This window comes from Indicator indicator, chromosome 2 (genome assembly GCF_027791375.1).
Source record: "Indicator indicator isolate 239-I01 chromosome 2, UM_Iind_1.1, whole genome shotgun sequence".
NCBI classification, from domain to species: Eukaryota; Metazoa; Chordata; class Aves; order Piciformes; family Indicatoridae; genus Indicator; species Indicator indicator.
This window is the reverse complement of record NC_072011.1, coordinates 8,908,210-8,927,613: the sequence shown is the minus strand read 5'-3', so window position 1 is coordinate 8,927,613 and position 19,404 is coordinate 8,908,210. Positions and strand designations below refer to the sequence as shown.

The 19,404-nt window shown below is 45.8% G+C and overlaps 1 protein-coding gene across 1 annotated transcript in view; it reads left to right on the top strand.

Annotated features, from left to right (window-relative positions):
- The window catches only part of BACH2 (BTB domain and CNC homolog 2), a 53,814-nt gene extending 34,624 nt beyond the window's left edge, over positions 1-19,190 (top strand). The window contains exons 3-4 of the mRNA XM_054399140.1: positions 11,090-11,296; positions 18,711-19,190. Of these exons, the coding sequence (XP_054255115.1) occupies positions 11,090-11,296; positions 18,711-19,190 (687 nt within the window). The remainder of the gene's footprint in view (positions 1-11,089; positions 11,297-18,710) is intronic.
- The last annotated feature ends 214 nt before the right edge of the window (positions 19,191-19,404 follow it).

Sequence of the window (19,404 nt, the reverse complement as noted above, 5' to 3'; positions counted from 1 at the left end):
ATTAATTAGCTGTCATAATTGGCTAATTATGTGGAGATGCTCTAGTAGAAATGAGCGCGGAAGAGTCAAATGAGAAGGTTATAGGAGACTGGTGGTAGTTTTCTGAAGAAAGTGTGTGAATGTGTGCAGGAGACTGGGTGAGAGGAAAAACATTCATGAGAGGAGCAAAACGCTGGGCTGCAGGAGGCCATCTTGGTGTGCCACTGGCAGGCAGGTGTGTCTGGCTCTGGATCAGAGCTGGAAAGGGGTTTGCTCAGCTCCTGGTTTTGCTTCTGGTTTCCTCCTGGGGAAATTCTTTGCATCGTGCTGAGCAAGTTTTCCCCCTAGGACCGCTGATAAGGCTGCTGCCCTTTTTTTTTTTTTTTGCATTTGATGTTTTGTTGGCATTTTTTTTTTGCCCCTTTTGCCATTTTGATTAGGACTTCTGGTCATTAAAAATGTAGTGAGGAGAAATTAATCCTCTATGAGGTTACACTGCACTATCCTGAGCAAGCCAAAGGTAAATGGATCGTGCCAATGCTTCAGTACAGATTTTATCTGGGGGTTGGACTCGATCTTCAGAGGTCCCTTCCAACCCCTAACATCCTGTGATCTGGAAAATAGAATTGTAAAGGTCGTTACCTATACAAGAAAGGACACTTGCAGCCTCATTAAACAATGCTGTATTTATATGGCAACTCAGGGTGTATATCTTGAAATCCTGCAAGATCCACCACTGTAGAATCCTCAGTGTAGGATGTGTTAAAAACCAGGCAGTAGAAAATACCTGATAGCGGCAATAAATTCTTGTGTAAGTCACTCTACCTACTTTCAGCAGTTTGCCTGTCATTAGAACAGCAGGAGAGATGCACAACAGTCTGAAATGGACTGCTTTCTGTCCTTCACCTCCCTGCAAGCTGCACAGGAATCTTTCTCCATTCCCAAACCTGTCCATTTACCCTTGCTGTCCTGATGACATCCCAGATGGGGCCCTTGCCTCCTGCCGTATCAGACCACACAGTATTTCCTGGGCTTCTCTTCAAAAAAAGTACCTGATAAGATAGCTGAGGGTAACACACAGGCTCTCACCCCACTGCAGAGCAGCCAGGCAGCTCTTCTGCTGTGGGTGGGACTTCATTTGGGTGGGACAGCGTGATGGGAATAAGCCTCATAGACTGACCCTTGGTTATCTCATGGGGCTGCTCAGTCTCCTTGGAATTTGGACTTTACTTGTCTTAATTTGGTTCCTGGAGTGCTATCAATGCCAGAATTAATGTCACCAAACATCACTTGCTGGTGTATTATCATGTGAAAAGTAGGTGAAAGGTTTCTTTCTGCTTTTTTGGGGGGGTACTCTGCTTTCCTGCAGATGGGCGCCATTCAGGAGCACATGCCCAAGTTGTTTGGTGCCAAAAGTGGGGTTCTAGGGCTCAGCATGAGTGGCATGTGGGTGAAGGTGACCCCACTCTGTGACCAGCCTAACTGTCCCAGCCCCCTCTGTCTGCTGTGCAGATAGCAGTCACAAGTGTCAGAGGAGCTGATGCTCCCCATAACACCGCTGGTAAATCCTCTCCAGGATGTGTTTGCCTTTTGTTTTCCCTCTTGATAAGGTGGCCACCCAAAATCTGCTGAGATTTTCCTTTCTTAAGGTTTTGTGATGGAAGCAGCAAGTGCAAATGTCCCTGTGTCACAGAGTTGCAGGAATGAGGCTGTTAAGCTGCTGAGACTTTAAAATAAATAATTAACACTATGTGTTGCTCTCTTCACCCATCTCTCTCAGGCCTCCACAGGTTGTTAAAAGTCAATTGTTGGGATATAATACTTGGGAGAAGACTTACACTTGGTGCTTGCAGGCACATTCTGACAACCCTGCTTAAAATAGCAACAACAAAACAATAAGCCCTGAAATAATGAATTGTTGGGAAGGAAGTAATCTGTCAATCTGTTAACCTACTTAGGGACAGAAACTCCAGCGCTACCTACTTTTCTTGATATTCCTTTTCTTTGGCAAGTATCTGATGGGTTTTCCTCTGCTAGAAAACTTGTAAAAACCATCATACTACTAAAGCAGTTGAAAAGAAATCTCAGCTTAGTCTAATTTGATGAGTGAGTTTTCTTAGGTGTGGTCAGTAGGTCAAGAGAGTTTCTCCTTCCCCTCTATTCTGCCCTGGAATATTGTGTCCAGTTCTGGGCTCCTCAGTTCAAGAAGGACCTCAGGGAACTGCTTGAAAGAGTCTAGTGCTGACCCACAAAAGTGATTAAGGGAGTGGAACATCTTTCTTACAAGAAGAGACTGAGAGAGCTGGGGCTCTTTAGCTTGAAGAAGAGGAAACTAAGAGGTGACCTCATTAATGTTTATAAATACATAAAGGGTGAGTGCCAAGAGGATGGAGCCAGGCTCTTCTGGCTGATGCCCAATGACAGGACAAAGGGCAATGGGTGGAAGCTGAGGCATAGGAAGTTCCATGGAAACAGGAGGAAACATTTTTTCCCTGTGAGGGTGACAGAACACTGGAACAAGGCTGCCTGGGGTGTTGTGGAGTTTCCCTCTCTGGAGATATTCAAAACCCACTGGGATGCATTCCTATGCATCTGGTATAGATGATCCTGCTCTGGCAGGGGGGTTGGACTGTATGATCTTTAGAGGTCCCTTCCAACCCCTAGCATTCTGTGATTCTGTGAATGAAAAAGTGCAGGAGAAGGCAAGAGGTGGAGTTTCCCAAGAACTATTACTATCTAGAGAGTTGCATTCAATATGTCTTTCATTTATATTTCAGAAGAATTTCCCACCTGGGTTAGTGACTCGCTTTTCAAAGTTTCATAAAGGCAAAGCTCATGCAATTGGGCCACTGAAGATATTGTTGGCAAATAACCTTCAGTGAGGGTCCAAACCCTTCTGTGTTAAGCAACAGCCAGCCACCTTTTCTCCATTCACCTGCTCAGCAAAGTCCCAGTAAAGAGAGTGAACTGAAGTTACTCTACCAGAAACCTGCTGGAGCAGTGCTGAGTCACCTAAGCTGAGTCTTTGTCACTGCTTTATGCTTCTACTTAGTGAAGAGTATTACTTAGAAAGGAGTACTGGAAAAATACATGCTAGGGTGTTAGTTTGCTTTTGTCTGTAGTTCCTCCCCAGAATTTAGTGATTGGTCACCCCAGCTTTCCTGATCTTACTAGTCTGACAAATATGAACATGAGAAAATTACCTTCCACATTCTTCTCTGATGGATAGTCTGACCAGGATCATCAGCAGAGCACTGAGAACTGTTCAGCAGCATCTGCTTAAATGGAGTCTTGTCAAGCATCAGTCCTGCAAGATAAACTTCATGGCAGTTTTGTTTTCTTTCCTCTCTTCCTTAGGAGTGATATCCTTACCAGTAGCAGAGAATTACAGGATTACAGCTACTCTGAAAGTTTTTCATTACAAGCTTGAAATTTCAGGAAGGTCCTTTTAAAAGCTGTGTTATTTCATTTCAGCCTACAATCAATTCTATTATACCCTGAGCTGAAGACATTGCTGGAGCTTTTGAAGGACTCTCCAGTTCTTGATTTTTTTTCTTCAAAAGCAGCTTTTTCAGATAAATACTACACTTTATCCCCCTCCCCCCCCCCCTTCCCCCCATTTCACTACCTTTTTTGCCCTTCTCAAATGCATCTACAGCTTCTGTTGGGGTTTCTATTCCTGGTCTCAGAAAAGCCTGTTAATGGACCAGGAGTATTGTATTATTGTGCCCTTTGAAGGGCTGGAAGCTGGGGTCAGTGCAAACAGTGAACAGGGAGAGGTCAACCCAGCATTTTAAGCACCAGCAGTGTGAATACAAGTCCAAGTCATGAGTTAAAAGGTGAGAACTCCTTCTATAGCTCCTGATCAGTACTCAGCCATGGAACTAGACACTTGCCCTGTTCAATTCAGCCACTTCCCTGTTACAATGCTTCATAGCCCTTTCAATTAAGAAAATTTTTCTAATACTCAATCTGAACCTGCAACTTGAGGCCATTTCCTCTCATCATGTCACTTGCTGCTCAGGAGAACAGACCAACACCCAGCTTGCTGCAGCCCTCTTTTAGGTACTTGTAGAGAGCAATAAGGTCTCCTTTTCTCCAAGCTAAAAAAACCCAGTTCCCTGAGCCCTGACTCTCATAAGACTTGAACTCTGGACCCTTTATCAGCTTCATTGCCCTTCTCTGGACCCATTCCAGCACCTCAGTATCTTTCATGTAGTGAGAGACCCAAAACTGAAAGCAGTACTCAAGGTGTGGCCTCACCACTACCGAATGTAGAGAGACAGTCACTTCCCTAACCTTGCTGGTCATATCATTCCTGATCCAGGCCAGGATGCAACTGGCCTTCTTGACTGCCTGAGCACACTGCTGGCTCATATTCAAACAGCCACTGACCAACCCACCCAGGTCCTTTTCCACCAGACAGGTTTCCAGCCACTCTTCCCAAGCCTATAGCCTTGCATGGAGTTGTTGTGACCCAAGTGCAGAACTCATTATTTGGCCTGGTGAACCTCAAACAACTGGCTTCAGCCCATCAAGCCAGCCTGTACAGCCTTCCTACCCTCAAGCAGATCAACATTCCTGCCCGACTTGATGTCATCTGGAAGCTTCCCGAGGGTGCACTCAATCCCCTGATCCAGATCATTGGTGAAGAGATGAAACACAACTGGGACAAATACAGAGCCCTGGGGAACACTGCTTTGACTGATCACCAACTGGATTTAACTCCATTCACCACCACCCTTTACCATCCAGCCAGTTTTTAACCCAGTGAAGGATACACCCACCCAAGCAGCCAGTTCCTCCAGGAGAATGCTGCAGGAAACAGTTTCAAAGCTCTTAGTAATGTCTAGGTAGACAACAGCCAGAATGTTTCCCTCATCCACTAAGTGGGTCACCTTTTCATAGAAGGAGATCAAATTAGCCAAGCTGCACCCACCTTCCATAAACCCATGCTGCCTGGGCCTGATCACCTCCTTGTCCTATACATGGCATGTGATGACACTCAAGATGGTCTGCTCTTCCCTGGCATGAAGGTCAGACTGACAGGTCCATGCCCATATCCTCCTTTTGTCCCTTCCCTGTAGATGGGTGTCACATTTGCTGATCTCCAGTCTACTGAGACCTCTGCAGTTAGCCAAGACTGCTGGTAAATGATGGAAAGTGGCTTGCTGAGCACTTCTGCCACCTCCCACAGTACCATGCAGTAGATCCCATCCAGCCCTGTAGACTTGTGCATGTCTAAGTGGCACAGCAGGTCACTAACTATTCCCTCTTGCATTGTGAAGGTTTCATTCTGTTCCTGGCTCAGGGGGCTGAGTACTGAGAAAACAACTGTTCCTACTACTAAAGATTGAGGCAAAGAAAGCATTCAGTACGTCAGCCTTTTCCTCATCCTTGGTAGTTATTTTTCCCCCACTGCACCCATCCAGTAAAGGAAGAAGATTCTCCTTAGTCCTCCTTTTCTTGCTGACATATTTGTAGAAACATTTTTCGCTGTCTTTTACCAGCTGAAGCCAGATTAAAATCGAGTTGGGCTTTGGCTCTTCTAATTTTCTCCCTGAGGATGAATGAGAGTACATGCTGCCAGTCCTTTCTCTTATATAAAGTGTAGCCCATTCTCTCTATAGCCCATTTTTAGATAGCCTCTGGCCAAGTGAAATCAGGTAGGTCCCTATTCTGTAGGACCAGAAGTGGTGCCTGAGATACTGTGTAGGCATCTGAGACCCTCACACAGATGGACACACCTTAATGCCTGTCCTAGGTTTAATTTATGCCTCAGCATTCGTGGAAGACAGAATTGCATGCAAAGGAAGATACTAGGAAGAACAGCATAAATGTATTGAACACTTCTGCATGAAGCAAATTACCTCTCACAGAATCACAGAAACATTCAGGTTGGAAAAGACCCTCAGGATCACCAAGTCCAATTCTTTCTACATCAAAAAAAAACAATAATTATGCCATTCAGCCCCTGTGCTGGATGCCATCCATCCCTGTGGATGGATCCTGGGAGCTTTCAAGGGCTTTTAATTTATAGGCATTAAAGCAACAGTTTATTTCTTATAACTCTGGAGCAACATTTTGAACCATTTAATAAAGGTCAAGCTGGTACCTTGAATACCATCACCCTCTGATGAACAATTCATGATAACCTTTTCTTATGGGAATTTTAAAATCTTTTAGCTACTGTGATGTTAAGCCAGGCTTGGGAAGTTTGTTGTCTTTTCTAGCACTTGGCAGCTCAAGGGATCATAGATTACTGAATGCTTTGGCTTGGAAGGGACCTTTAAAGATCATCTAGTCCAACCCCTCTGTAGTGAGCAGGGACATCTTTAACTACGTAAGGGTGCTCAGAGCCCCATCCAATCTGAACTTGAATGGTTCCAGGGATGTGGCTTCTACCACCTCTCTGGGCAACCTGTGCCAGTGTTCCATCACCTTCACAGTAAGAAATTTAGTGCTTATATCTAGTCTAAATCTATCCTCTTTTAGCTGAAAACCCTCTCCCCTTGTCCCACCTCAACATTCCCTGCTAAAAAGATTGTCCCCATCTTTCTTATGGGACCCCTTAAGTATTGAAAGCCTGCAATAAGACCTTCCAAGGAAGATGGTGTTGAAATTTACATATGAAAAAAAAAGAGTGAAAAAGCTAATGTTGCTTACTAGATAAGGAAATTCCAAGCACTTGATGTTTAAATTTTAATGTGAGGGAATACAGGGCCTTGGTCCTTTCCTGTATTCCAGAGAAAAAGTGAAGGAAGAGTGCAGCAGCAGCAGTAACCAGTACAGTATGTGATCAGCACAGCAGTAACCAGCATATGATGCAAGCTGGCACTGACCAGTGAAGCTTGAAGGAATTAATTGGTTTTATATATGGGCCTTTCATGTGCTGAGTCAATAGCTGTCCCTTGCTGCCTGTTACTTAGCCACTCAAAGCCATGACATTTACACTGTCATCCTAATGCTAATACAGCATACACAAAATCCTAAACAAGTTTTCTTACTCGCCAGGGTGGGTTGGCTGTTCTCTCAGGGGAGCATCAGCCAGAGTCAGGGGCAATAGAGGTTGCAGTAGTGGCAGAAAGGACCTGCTTATTTGTTGTGTGATGGAAACACAGCTTCTGCTATTGGTGTAAAAATGCAGGGAAAGAGTAATTTTGTTGATAGGGAAGATGAGGAGAGGCTGAGGGAGCTGGGTTAACCTGGAGAAGAGGAGGCTCAGGGGAGAAGTGATTGCTGTCTGCAACTACCTGGAGGGAGGTTGTAGCCAGGTGGAGGTTGGCCTCTTCTCCCAGCAACCCACAACAGAAGAGGACACAGTCTCAAGGGGAAGTTTAGGCTTGATCTTAGAAAGAAGTTCTTCCCAGAAAGAGAGATTGGCCATTGGAATGTGCTGCCCAGGGAGGTGGTGGGGTCGACGTCCCTGGAGGTGTTTAAGAAAAGCCTGGATGAGGCACTTAGTGCCATGGTCTGGTTGATTAGTTAGGGTTGGTGGTTGGTTGGACTTGATGATCTTGGAGGTCTCTTCCAACCTGGTTGATTCTGTGATTCTGTGATTTTAAAGCTCTGTGAGGTTAGCTCTAGCTGGAGTAACTGTAAAGAGCAGGGATCCTGCTTACATTTCCAGTTTGCAGTAGTCCAAACCAAAGAATACAGTCATTTGCTGTATAAAATTCATAGTTACCACAAAGAAAACTTTACAAGAAAACATACTTTTTGTTTTTTTCTTACACATCTAAGAAAAGACTGTGTTTTTTCAGACACCTCAGGTAATATTTCTGTCACCTACCTTAGATGCTGTAAGGTGCAGCATCTTTTTGAAGTCTCATCTCTGCTCCTTCTGCAGCTAGGAGGAGGGATAAGCCATGCAGGATGAATTGCATTCTGAAGGCCTCTCTGTCCTTGATGACAACAGCAGGGACCTGGATCCAGCTAGTCCCAACCCATCATTTCAGATAGCTCTAAGTGGGTCAGATGAATCCCACCCATGCAGCATTGTCAGCTTTTGCAAATTGACTTGCTGCTCTGTTGTGATAAATAGCAGATGAGAGCCTTGCCCTGTGCCGATGTAAAACACCATTAGCCTCTCACTGCAGCAATACCTCAGTGCAGTTACTCACTGTGTCTGTGCCAAAGGCTTGCTGGTTTCTTTTCTTTCAGTTGACAGCTAATTGTGGAAAGGGAGATAGGCAATAAAAACGCTGTGAATGGTGAAGGAAATGAGTCTGACTCACTTCCACTCTCCCTTTCACATTTTTAATCCTGCACAGTGCTGCCTATGACAGGAGTGGGATTATGCTGGGTTCATTGATAGCAGCCTCTGGCCTGCTGTGTAGATGGTTTTATTTTCAATCCCTTACTTTTCTTTATGAATCTGCGTATTTTCTCATTCCTCTTCAGTGACTTCTACCTGACAGTTGCTTCCCTTTCATTCCTATTCCAGCTGCAAGCACATTTCCTCCTTTCAAGTAAATATGTTTTGAAAGGGAGAAGGAAGAACAAATAAACTTAAACATCACTTTCCACTTTGGAAAAACTGGGAACATGAAAGGACTGGTTTTGCAGTTAAACTGTGGTGTCTTTGAGAGGAAAACAGGCTGTTTTCATTTTCAGACCCTGATTGAAGCTTGAGAGAAAAGCAGGTGAGAGTTGACTGAGTTTATGTTGACCGTCCAAAGGCTGGTGAGGAGAAATCAAACAGGTTTCATGTCTTTAGTTATCAGTCTGTAAACAAGGAAGTCCACATCACCGTGCCTAAGGTCAGCCTTTGTGTGTACAAGCAGGAATTTCAGGGCATTGAGGCAGTGTTTGGTGTTTCTCTCTGGTTTAAACTGACCTGCCAAGTAGTGCCTGGACGCATGGGACAGGAGAGCATTCATCTGCCTGAATGGGTGTGGTAGGTCTTTGCACTGAATTTCATGTGGCACAAGCTTGGAGTTGTGCAGAGCAATGATAGAAGAGCACAAGAAAATACAAGCTCATAAACAAGGCGAGGAGCTGGTTATTGGCAGGTGTGGGTGCCTGGGAGGATGTCTGATTGTCAGTGCCAGAGGCCACCACTGTGCTTTTTGGGTACATGTGCCCTCAGCAAACTGTTCTGCATAAACAGACACAACTCTCTCATGAAAATAACTTATTTCTAATCTGTGCTGGTATTTTCTTTATCTCCAAATAATTAAAATGCACTGTTTGAAGACAATAACCATGTTTTAAATAACAAAAGAAGGTTTTCAACCCATATCCTTTGCTTGGCTGGAGCAGCTTAAGTCATATCTTCATTGTTAGCCTGCCTACAGAAGCATCTCCTTGTTGGAGAGGTGGAACTGTACCATATGGGGACAAAAATGTAAATATTTACTGCCATCTTTCGGGCAGTGTAGGTATGACTCAAAAAAAAAAGGGACTAATCAAGTTACTACTCAGTTGTCACCTCCGTGAGCTTTGTCAGCTGGTTCTGGTTTGACCACCAAACCCAGCAGTCCAGTGGGGAACATTATTTTTTTGGTAGTTGTGTTATCAGTGTTGAGCTACAAGTGAAGCAAAGTTTGCAAGGGGAGGTACTCACTTTGATTTGAGCAGGGAAAACAGCTAGCAGAAATCTTTGAGCATATCCACTGTTCACCAGGTTTTGAGGCAGTGTGTGTCCATTGCTCCAAGCAGTCAGGAGCTTTGTCTTTTGCTTTGCTTCACTATGTAATCAGTAGGAGTTGGAGAGATGGTTGGAATTCCTGAAGTTAGAACCTGATGCTGCTTTCATATGGTCAAAACAGAGTGGCAATTTGTGGCTCAAAGAAAAGATGTTTTACAGCAAGTTACTGAAGCTTTAGACAGTTTGGTTTTGTTGTTTTGTGGGGTTTTTTGTGCAATAAATGTAACTCGGGTGCTCTTCAGTCTACAAAAATAATATCTGCAAATACTAGCTTAGTTCAAAATGTGTCTCCTTTATCAGGTGTCAGGATACATTGTACCACGCTCCTCTGACCCTTCCTAATATGGTGTACTGCTCAGCTGAAATGCTGATTAGGCAATCTTTCCTAATTGCAATATGGTATTTTCAATCCCATTTGAGGAGTCAGGTTGTATTTTTATCCTCACACCTAATCAAGCTTTCAGTCTTGCAGGCCATGCAGAAAGGTTTCCTGCTGCGGTAGTAAGCTGTTCCTTGAAACTAGTTTGAAATTAATGGCAAAGGTACTGTACTGTTTCCAAAAGGAAAGTTGATAGAGCTTTCCTTTTATGCCAGGAGATTGGTTATGAGAGCTTTTTAGAAAGATGCAACTTTTACCTGGGATTCATCTATATTACTGATTTCAGTACAATTATAATCTGATCCTTTCAAGCTGGATCTCCACTATGTGCCACAAGGGAGTGTTAAAAACTTGCTCGATATAAAACTAAGGAGGCGTCAGCATCGGTAATTGTCCTTCCATTCACTGTTGTTCAGCTTGCATTCAGCAAGCAAAATCATAGAATCATAGAATTGTTAGAGATGGAAGGGACCTCAAGGATCATCCAGTTCCAAACCCCCTGCCATGGGCAGGGACACCTCACACTACAGCAGGTTGCTCACAGCTACAACCAGCCTGGCCTTAAAAACCTCCAGGGATGAGGCTTCCACTACCTCCCTGGGCAACCTGTTCCAGTGTTTCACCATCCTCATGGTCAAGAACTTCTTCCTAATATCCAGTCTGAATCTACCCATTTCTGGTTTTGCTCCATTCCCCCTAGTCCTATCATTACCTGACGCCCTAAAAAGTCCCTCCCCAGCTTTCTTGTAGCCCCCTTCAGATACTGGAAGGCCACAAGAAGGTCTCCTCAGAGCCTTCTCTTCTCCAGACGGAACAGCCCCAACTCTCTCAGTCTGGCCTCATAGGAGAGGTGCTCCAGCCCTCTGATCATCCTCATGGCCCTTCTCTGGACATGTTCCAGGACATCCATATCCTTCTTGTAATAGGGGCTCCAGAACAGGACACTGGACTCCAAGGTGGGGTCTCACCAGAATGAGTAGAGAGGGAGAATCACCTCCCTCAACCTGCTGGCTCTGCCTTTCTTGATGCAGCCCAGGAGGTGAAATATGACTCTCTGCTCTTGTATTTGTTTGTTTTAGGTGAAACTTCCTTTTCCTGTTGATCAAATCACAGATCTTCCAAGGAATGATTTCCAGATGATGATAAAGATGCACAAGCTAACCTCAGAGCAGCTCGAGTTCATCCACGACGTCCGCCGGCGCAGCAAGAACCGAATCGCAGCTCAGCGCTGCCGCAAGAGGAAACTGGACTGCATTCAGAACCTAGAATGTGAAATCCGCAAGTTGGTGAGTTGTGTACTCTTAGAGCAGCATGCAGGCACCCACGGAAGCTCCTGCCCAGAGTTCAGGGGGTTCAGTCACTTTGTATACAAGTAAGCAAAGCCACCAGTGTGAAAACATAATATTAAAAAAAACCTAGCAATTAGTGTGTGTGTGTAATGTGTATGGAAAACACAAAATTCCAGTGGAGTGAGGCCTAGATATCTCTTTGAGTTCTCAAGAGGAGACTGTTGAGTGAGTTGGAAGAATAGGGAAGCCTGTATCACAGGTTCCAGTCTTGCAGTTTAACTTACCCCAGTATTTTCAGTGCATCCACAAATGCATTTCCTCATCCAAGACCCATTTCCATGCCTAACTACCATAACAGTCTCTTGGTAGGGATTCATGGAGTGCTCAAAAGACATGGGTATGAAGAGACCTTCATAGAATCACACAATCATAGAGGTTGTCTAATCCAAAGAGTGGTGTGGCAGGGCAAGTTTACATCTCTGCATGGAGATTTTCTTTCTCTTTGGTGTGTTAGAAGACACCTCAGCATTCTCAGGATGCTTCAGTTTGCTGTGCCTTTTCTTCAGCTCTTTCATTCACTGAACAAATGGCAGAAATGTCAAGGAAGTGAAAAAACAGGAATGTGAATATCCAAACAGGTAGATATCCCTTTGTGTAAGTCAATGAGATGGCAAGGGTGTGTTCCTTTTTGCTTCTGCTGTCTTCTTCCCTCTATTGCCCCTGCTGTGCCAAAGTCTGAACGTTCCCTCTGTGACCATCTAAAACAAAAGTCCTGTTCCCACTCCACAGTGCACTGGCCTTCACATCCCATGCACTGGACTCAGGTAGTAGCTGTTGTTTTGCCCCAACTCTCCTTGAGATGTGCCTCTAGCAGTTACCTGCTGCAGAAATGAAAGCAAAGCATGCCCTGCTCACTGGCCAGAGGATGTCTGGGGATGGGTCTCCTGTGTGCCAAGGTGTCAGTGGACAGTAGGCATTTTAATCTGAGTGATGTGACTGGGGTAGGGCTAAATGTTTGCTCATCAAATTCTTTCTTCTTTCACTGGTGGTATGGACACCTCAAGTGTAGTTTGAGTGGCTAGACACAGATGTCTCTAATATAGACAGCTCTATGGGAGCTAGCTGCCTGGTTTCCTTTAGAGGCAATGAAGAGCAGTAGATACCTGCCAAGTCTTACTTGTCTCATCCTTAAGTAGGGGAGGTGACATACAGCTCAGAAGTGCCTGTTCCTCTCCATTGCTAAACAAGATCACCTGGTGAGCCATGCCAGATGTAGATTTCTTAGCTATAGGCACCTGTCCTGGCCTAGAGCCAGACAGATCCTCTATTGCCCCAAGAGGGGCAAAAGAATGACAGTCACACAAATGGATTGGAGAGTGATGGAAAGCTTAAATGGAAAAGCAATTAGTGTTTTACAGAAAATACCAGCCTAAACTGCCACAGCACCTCATCTGAAAAAACTCCACTCTTTCATGACAGTGCTTTTGTCATCTGAAGGCCCTGCTCCTCTTCCCTTGCCATGACTTGCCCATTGAGAAAGCAAGCTGATACACAACAACAAAAAAGTCTTGAGACAAGAGTCCTGATACAAGCCAAGATGCCATTGGCCTTCCATGCCAGCTGGGCACACTGCTGGCTCATGTTCAGTTGGTGTCAACCAGCACTGCCAGGTCCCTCTCTGCCAGGCTGCTCTCCAGCCACTCATCCCCCAGTCTGTAGCACTGCATGGGGTTATTGTGGCCAAAGTGTAGGACCCTGCACTTGACCTTGTTACACCTCATGCCATTGACCTCAGCCCATCAACCCAACCTGTCCAGGTTTCTCTGAAGTGTCTTCCTACCTTCCAGCAGATCCACACTCCCCACAACTTGGAGCCATCCATGAATTTACTAACGGTATACTTGATCCCCTCATCCAAGTCATCAATAAAGATGTTGAATAGAACTGGGCCCAGTACTGATCCCTGGGGGACCCCACTGGTCACCAGACACCAACTGGATACTGCACCATTCACCACCACTCTCTGTGCCAGGTCATCCAGACAGTTTTTAACTCAGCAAAGGGTGCACCTGTCCAAGCCATGGGCTGCCTGCTTTTCCAGGAGGATGCTGTGGGAGACTCTGTCAAAGGCTTTGCTGAAGTCTAGGTAGACCACATCCACAGCCCTCCCCTCATCTACCAGGTGGGTCACCCAGTCATAGAATAAGATCACATTGGTTAGGCTGGATCTTCCTTTCCTAAACCCATGTTGGCTGGGCCTGATCCCCTGATTGTCTTGTACATGTGGCTTGATAACACTCAGGACAAGCTGCTACATAACCTTGCCAGGCACTGAGGTCAGGCTGAGAGGCCTGTAGTTCCCTGGATCGTCCTGTCAACCCTTCTTAGGGGTGGGCACCACACTGGCCAACCTCCAGTTAGCCAGGACCTGTGATAGATGATGGAGAGCAGCCTAGCCAGCTCTTGTGCCAGCTCCCTAAGCCTGGATGAAACCTGTCCGGACCCACTGACTTGTTAGGATCTAAGTGGCACACCAGGTCACTAACTACTTCCTTCTGGATTACAGGAGGGATATTCTGCTCCCCATCCTTGTCTACCAACTCAGGAGCCCAGTTGCCCTGAGGATATCCAATCTTTTTGTTAAAGGCTGAGGCAAAGAAGCTGTTAAGTATCTCAGCCTTTTCCTTGTCTTACGTTACTGTGTTTCCCCCTTCGTGCAATAAGGAATGGAGTTTTTCCCTGGCCCTCCTTTTGTTATTAATGTATCTATAAAAACACTTTTTATTATCCTTAAACAATTTTTATCATCCTTTTTTATTATTTTAATATGCAGGGGTATGATCAATTAATTCATCCCATAGACAAAACACAGCTGAAGTTCATTTCTCCTTACTGAGATCTCTGTGTACCCAACTTCCATTAAAATTAAAGGTGATTTGCAGCCTTTGATTTAAATGTCTATGTGCACATTTAAAACATGCTTGTAGGTTGAACTTGGTGGGGCTGGGAAGAGAGGTACTTCTTGTTCTTGTCATAGCAGGCTGCATGTTGAAAGCAGCCTTTAGTGTAGGCTTCTTTGTGCTTCTTTGTGCAAGAGCAAGCAGAGTGTGAAAGAAGCAGGGATCTGTTGGAAGAAGCTGAGTTCCATCACCTCACAAATGGCAGAAAGCCACATGACTCTGGGTTACTCACTGCCTGTGCATGTCTGCTTCCCCTCTGTGACAAGGAGCTGATGCTGACCCCACAAGCTGGTTGGGAGGCTTAAATTATCAGGGCTTGTGAAACTTTCAGATGCCTTGCTGCTGAAGCCCAGGGGGAAAAAAGAGAAATGAGAATCAAAACATTGTTCAGAGCAGTGCTCCACTGATGCAAAACAAACAAAACATTAAAGATAAACAAAACAGTGAGCAACTGCTTCCAGCAGTGAGCATGATCCATGGTGTCTGCAGGGTGAGTCAAAGGCTCTGCAGGGTGAAAGAGCAGCTCCTCATCCAGGTTGTCAGAAGGAGCAGGTCCAGTCTTGGTTACACATGCTGTTGCCTTCCCTCTAGACTGACTTGATGACTGGGAGGAGTACATGTCTCATTCTCCCGAGCAAAGCACCTGGGGCAGCACTCTCAGGGCTGGACTAGCAGCAAGGTTGTCAGCTTGGTACTTGTAGTGTTCACTTGCCAATTAATTTGGGTTCGTTGGCTTTACACAGTCCTGTGAGGTGAGTGCCATTGTCTGTGTACGAGCAAAATGAACATTTGCAGTCCCCTTCTCTCCCCAGCACACACATTTCAGGGAAATGAATGAAGGGTATGTGAGCAACCTCATGGGCTGGAGCACCTCTCCTGTGGAGACAGACTGAGAGAGTTTGGGCTGTTCAGTCTGGAGAAGAGAAGGCTCTGAGAGAGACCTTATTGTGGCCTTCCAGTATCTGAAGGGGGCCTACAGGAAAGTTGGTGATGTCGGGTAGTGATAGGACTAGGGGGAATGGAACAAAACTAGAAGTGGGTAGATTCAGATTGGATGTCAGGTAGAATTTCTTCACCGTGAGGGTGGTGAGACACTGGAACAGGTTGCACAGGGAGATGGTAGAAGCCCCATCCCTGGAAGTTTTTAAGGCCAGGCTGGATGTGGCTCTGAGCAACCTGCTCTAGTGTGAGGTGCCCCTGCCCATGGCAGGGAGGTTGGAACTGGGTGATCCTTGAGGTCCCTTCCAACCCTGACAATTCTGTGAGTCTGTGATCCCTGATGAATTTCAGGAATCAAAACCCCTTTGAGGTGCACAATTCTTCAGTTGTGTTTCATCTCTTTATCAGTAATCTGGATGAGGGGATTGAGTGCACCCTCAGGAATTTTGCAGATGCCACCAAGCTGGGCAGGAATGTTGATCTGCTTGAGGGCTGGGAGGTTCTACAGAGGGATCTGGACAGGCTGGTTCAATGGGCTGAGGCCAATTGTTTGAGGTTCACCAGGCCAAATGCTGGGTCCTGCACTTGGGTCACAACAACCCTATGCAAGGCTATATGCTTGGGAAGGGTGACTGGAAACCTGTCTGGTGGAAAAGGACCTGGACAGGGTGTTGGTCAACAGCTGTCTGAAGTCATGAGTCAGGAGTGTGCTCAAGTGGCCAAGAAGTCCAACAGCATCCTGGCCTGTATCATAAATAGTGTGGCCAGCAAGATCAGGGAAGTGATTGTCCCCCTGTACTCAGCACTGGTGAGGCCACACCTTGAGTACTGCATTCAGTTTTGAGTTCCTCACTACATTAAAGACATTGAGGTGCTGGAATGGGTCCAGAGAAGGACAACAAGGCTGGTTAAGGGTCTAGAAAACAAGTCTTGTGAAGAGTGGCTGAGGGAACTGGGGTTGTTTAGCCTGGAGAAAAGGAGGTTGAGGGGAGACCTTATCACTCTCTACAGCTATCCGAAAGGAAGCTGTAACAAGCTGGGGATCAGTCTCTCCTGCCAAGTAACAAGCAATAGAACCAGAGGGAATGACCTTGGGTTGCACCAGGGAAAGTTTAGACTGGATTTTAGAAAACATTTCTTCACCAAAAGGATTATTAAGCATTGAAACAGTGCCCAGGGAAGTGGCTGAGTCACCATCACTGGAGGTATTTAAAAGACATGTAGATGTGATGCTTAATGACATAGTTTAGAGATGGACTTGAAGGTGTTGCATTAATGGTTGGACTCGATCCTAGAGGTCTGTTCCAACCTAAACCCTTCTGTAATGCTGTGATCCTTTGGAATGTGGTGCTTCATTTTGAAATAGGGCAAGGTGTGCAAGAGTCTAAAGCTGCAAAATTAAACTCAGGCAATTTTAACTTTGCCTTTCAAGCACTCTTTCCCTTCCCCCATACATGTGCTGTCCAAGCAGAGTCTGCTTCAAGATCTCCCTTTTACTGTTAGGAGAACCAGCAGTGAAACTCTACTTCGTTTAATACAGGATCATTGGAAATTCCTTTGTTATCTTCTGTCCACTTTGCTACCAGTAATTTCCAGTGTCCTGAATTATGTAATGGTACTTTTCTTTAAGAGGTTTTCACTCCTGGGCCTTTCCCCCTCCACTAACTTCCTCTAAGTCACTCATCTTCTTGACACAGATGGTTTCACAGCAGACAGTGAGTGAAATGGTGGTATCCTCTGAGTTTGATAGGTAGCTGGTTTATTTTGCTTGCTTTCCCTCACTCATCTATCTACCCACTCACATTTCTTTTTTTTCTCTGCAAACTCCCAGCATATTCTCTTCCATAATTCATTATCTCAAGATGTACTTGAGCATCTGTTTATTTTTTTATTATTTTTATGCTTTCTTGATAGATTTATCAATATTTTAGCAGTTGGTTCTTTTCATGTGCACTGCTCTCTTTCTTATTTTCACAGCTGCATGCTTCCAGTGCAGGCTTCCATCCCAGGGCAATACTATCAGCTGTCAACAGCCAGCCATAGTTGGATTATCTGAGTTGTGGAGTTTTCACACCTCAGATGCTGAGGCAGCTTGGGTTTTAGCAGTGTTACTAGGTGAGATACAGGGCTGTGTTGCTTTCAGGGCCAGCTAAGCTCTGGAAATAACTCTGTTACTCCACAAAATCTTGTCTACTCCCTTGAGCTGTATGCCTGCTTTCCTGGAACCAAAAGTGGTGCAGCAGGACCATCCTAATCAATCCACACTGAATCAACACCAATCTTTGGAAGTGTAAGCCCAGGCTGGGTCTGGCTTGGTGCCTAACACCCCCAATCTCCCTCCTGAGCACAGGGAGGGCAGGACTCACCTGCAGGGGCCCCTGCTGGCTATGTAAGGTCTCCAGCTGGCTGGAGTAGACTTGGGGATCTTATTAGTCCTTACAAAGGACAGATGTCAAGAGGATGGAGCCAGACTCTTTTCAGTGGTGCCCAGTGGTAGGACAAGGGGCAATGGGCACAAACTGAAACACAAAAATTTCCATCTAAACATAAGGAAAAACTTCTTTGTTTTGAGGGTGATGGAGGACTGGAACAGGCTGGTAAGAGAGGTTGTGGAGCCTCCTTCTCTGAAGAGACTCAAAACGAACCTGGTTGTGTTCCTGTGCAACCTGCTCTAGGTGAACCTGCTTTAGCATTGGGATTGGACTAGATCATCCCCAAGGGACCTCTGCCATTCTGTGGTTCTGTGGTTCTGTGACTCTCGCTGAAGCACGTCACACAGCACCCTGCACTAGCTGGGGCTGGGGTCCTTACCAGTGTTATGTGGATGCAGAACAACCTGAGCTCCTTTTCCCAGTTTTTGAGTCCTGCACAAGACTGTTTCCCTCTTCTTCCTCACAGGTATTGTCCTGCCTTTCACCTGTTCTCCTCCTAGACCAGCATGTTGATGCAGTGAAACTCTGCAAACACTTGAGCTAGATGTTGGTAGTGGGAGGACAGTTGGGAGCACAAGGAAGAGAGCCTGAGCAGAACAAAGGGGGAAATGGCTGAGTGTTGAGAAGCCCAGCAACCTTCAGAGTTTTCACATACATCTCCATAAAAATATCTTGATTAGGTCAAACCCAAATCATTAAGCACCAGACATAAGAAAAGGAGCACACATTCAGATCATCTCCTCTGAGTAACACGTCTCAGTGGTAACAGGAATTCAGCTGGCACAAGGGCCAAACCAAGTGCACCCAGCCTGACTGGCAGACCCAGCAGTTAGAGGGTGAACTGGGCTTCTCTGAAACATATCCTCACTTCAAGAGCTGAACCCTACTTTCTTGCTGTTTAGCTGAGTAATGGCTTTTCTCCATCAAAATGTTTCTCACAGCAGTCAAATAGCTGATGTCTTTGTGGCATTTCCTCTGCCTGTATACCAATAACTGTGACATGTTGGTGCTCATCCTGGCCTGAGTGTGCAGCCAGTGGATGGCCTTTCCTCAACCTAAGATGCCTTCTTTCTTTTTCAGGTGTGTGAGAAAGAGAAATTGCTCTCAGAAAGGAACCAGCTGAAAGCAAGCATGGGAGAATTGTTAGACAACTTCTCATGTCTTTCCCAAGAAGTGTGCAGAGACATGCAGAGCCCAGAGCAGATCCAAGCTCTCCACCGATACTGCCCCGTTCTCAGACCCATGGATCTACAGCCAGCCACCACCATCAGCCCCTCCCCAGCTGGCGTGGAGCAGAGCCTGGTGACCTCCCAGTGTGTGGGGGAGAGCATGCAGTGCTGCTCAGAGCAAGGCTCGGTGCAGCTGGGGGCACCCTGGCTGCCCAACAACATCGCAGAAAATTGTTCAGCCGGCGGGGGGCTGGAAGGAGCTGACGCAGGTACTTACCCTGAGAGAGAGCTTCCACCAGAGCAGAGCAGCCAAACGGTCACAGTAGACTTCTGTCAGGAAATGACTGATAAATGTACCACAGATGAACAACCTAGGAAAGATTACACCTAGTGACTTGTAACCTTAACGTTACACCTGGTCAGGTGTTCTTCAGTCAGCCAGTGGCAGTGTTCATTTGTTGTCTAGAAGAACGTATATGGTGCACACTACAGTGGTCTTAGCAGCAATACTGTTTTTAAGTATTCCCTCCTCTCTACAAGCAGGAGTTCTCTTCACAATGGTGCTATCCCTTGCTCAGGCAGGGAACGAAGCAGTGGCAACACTG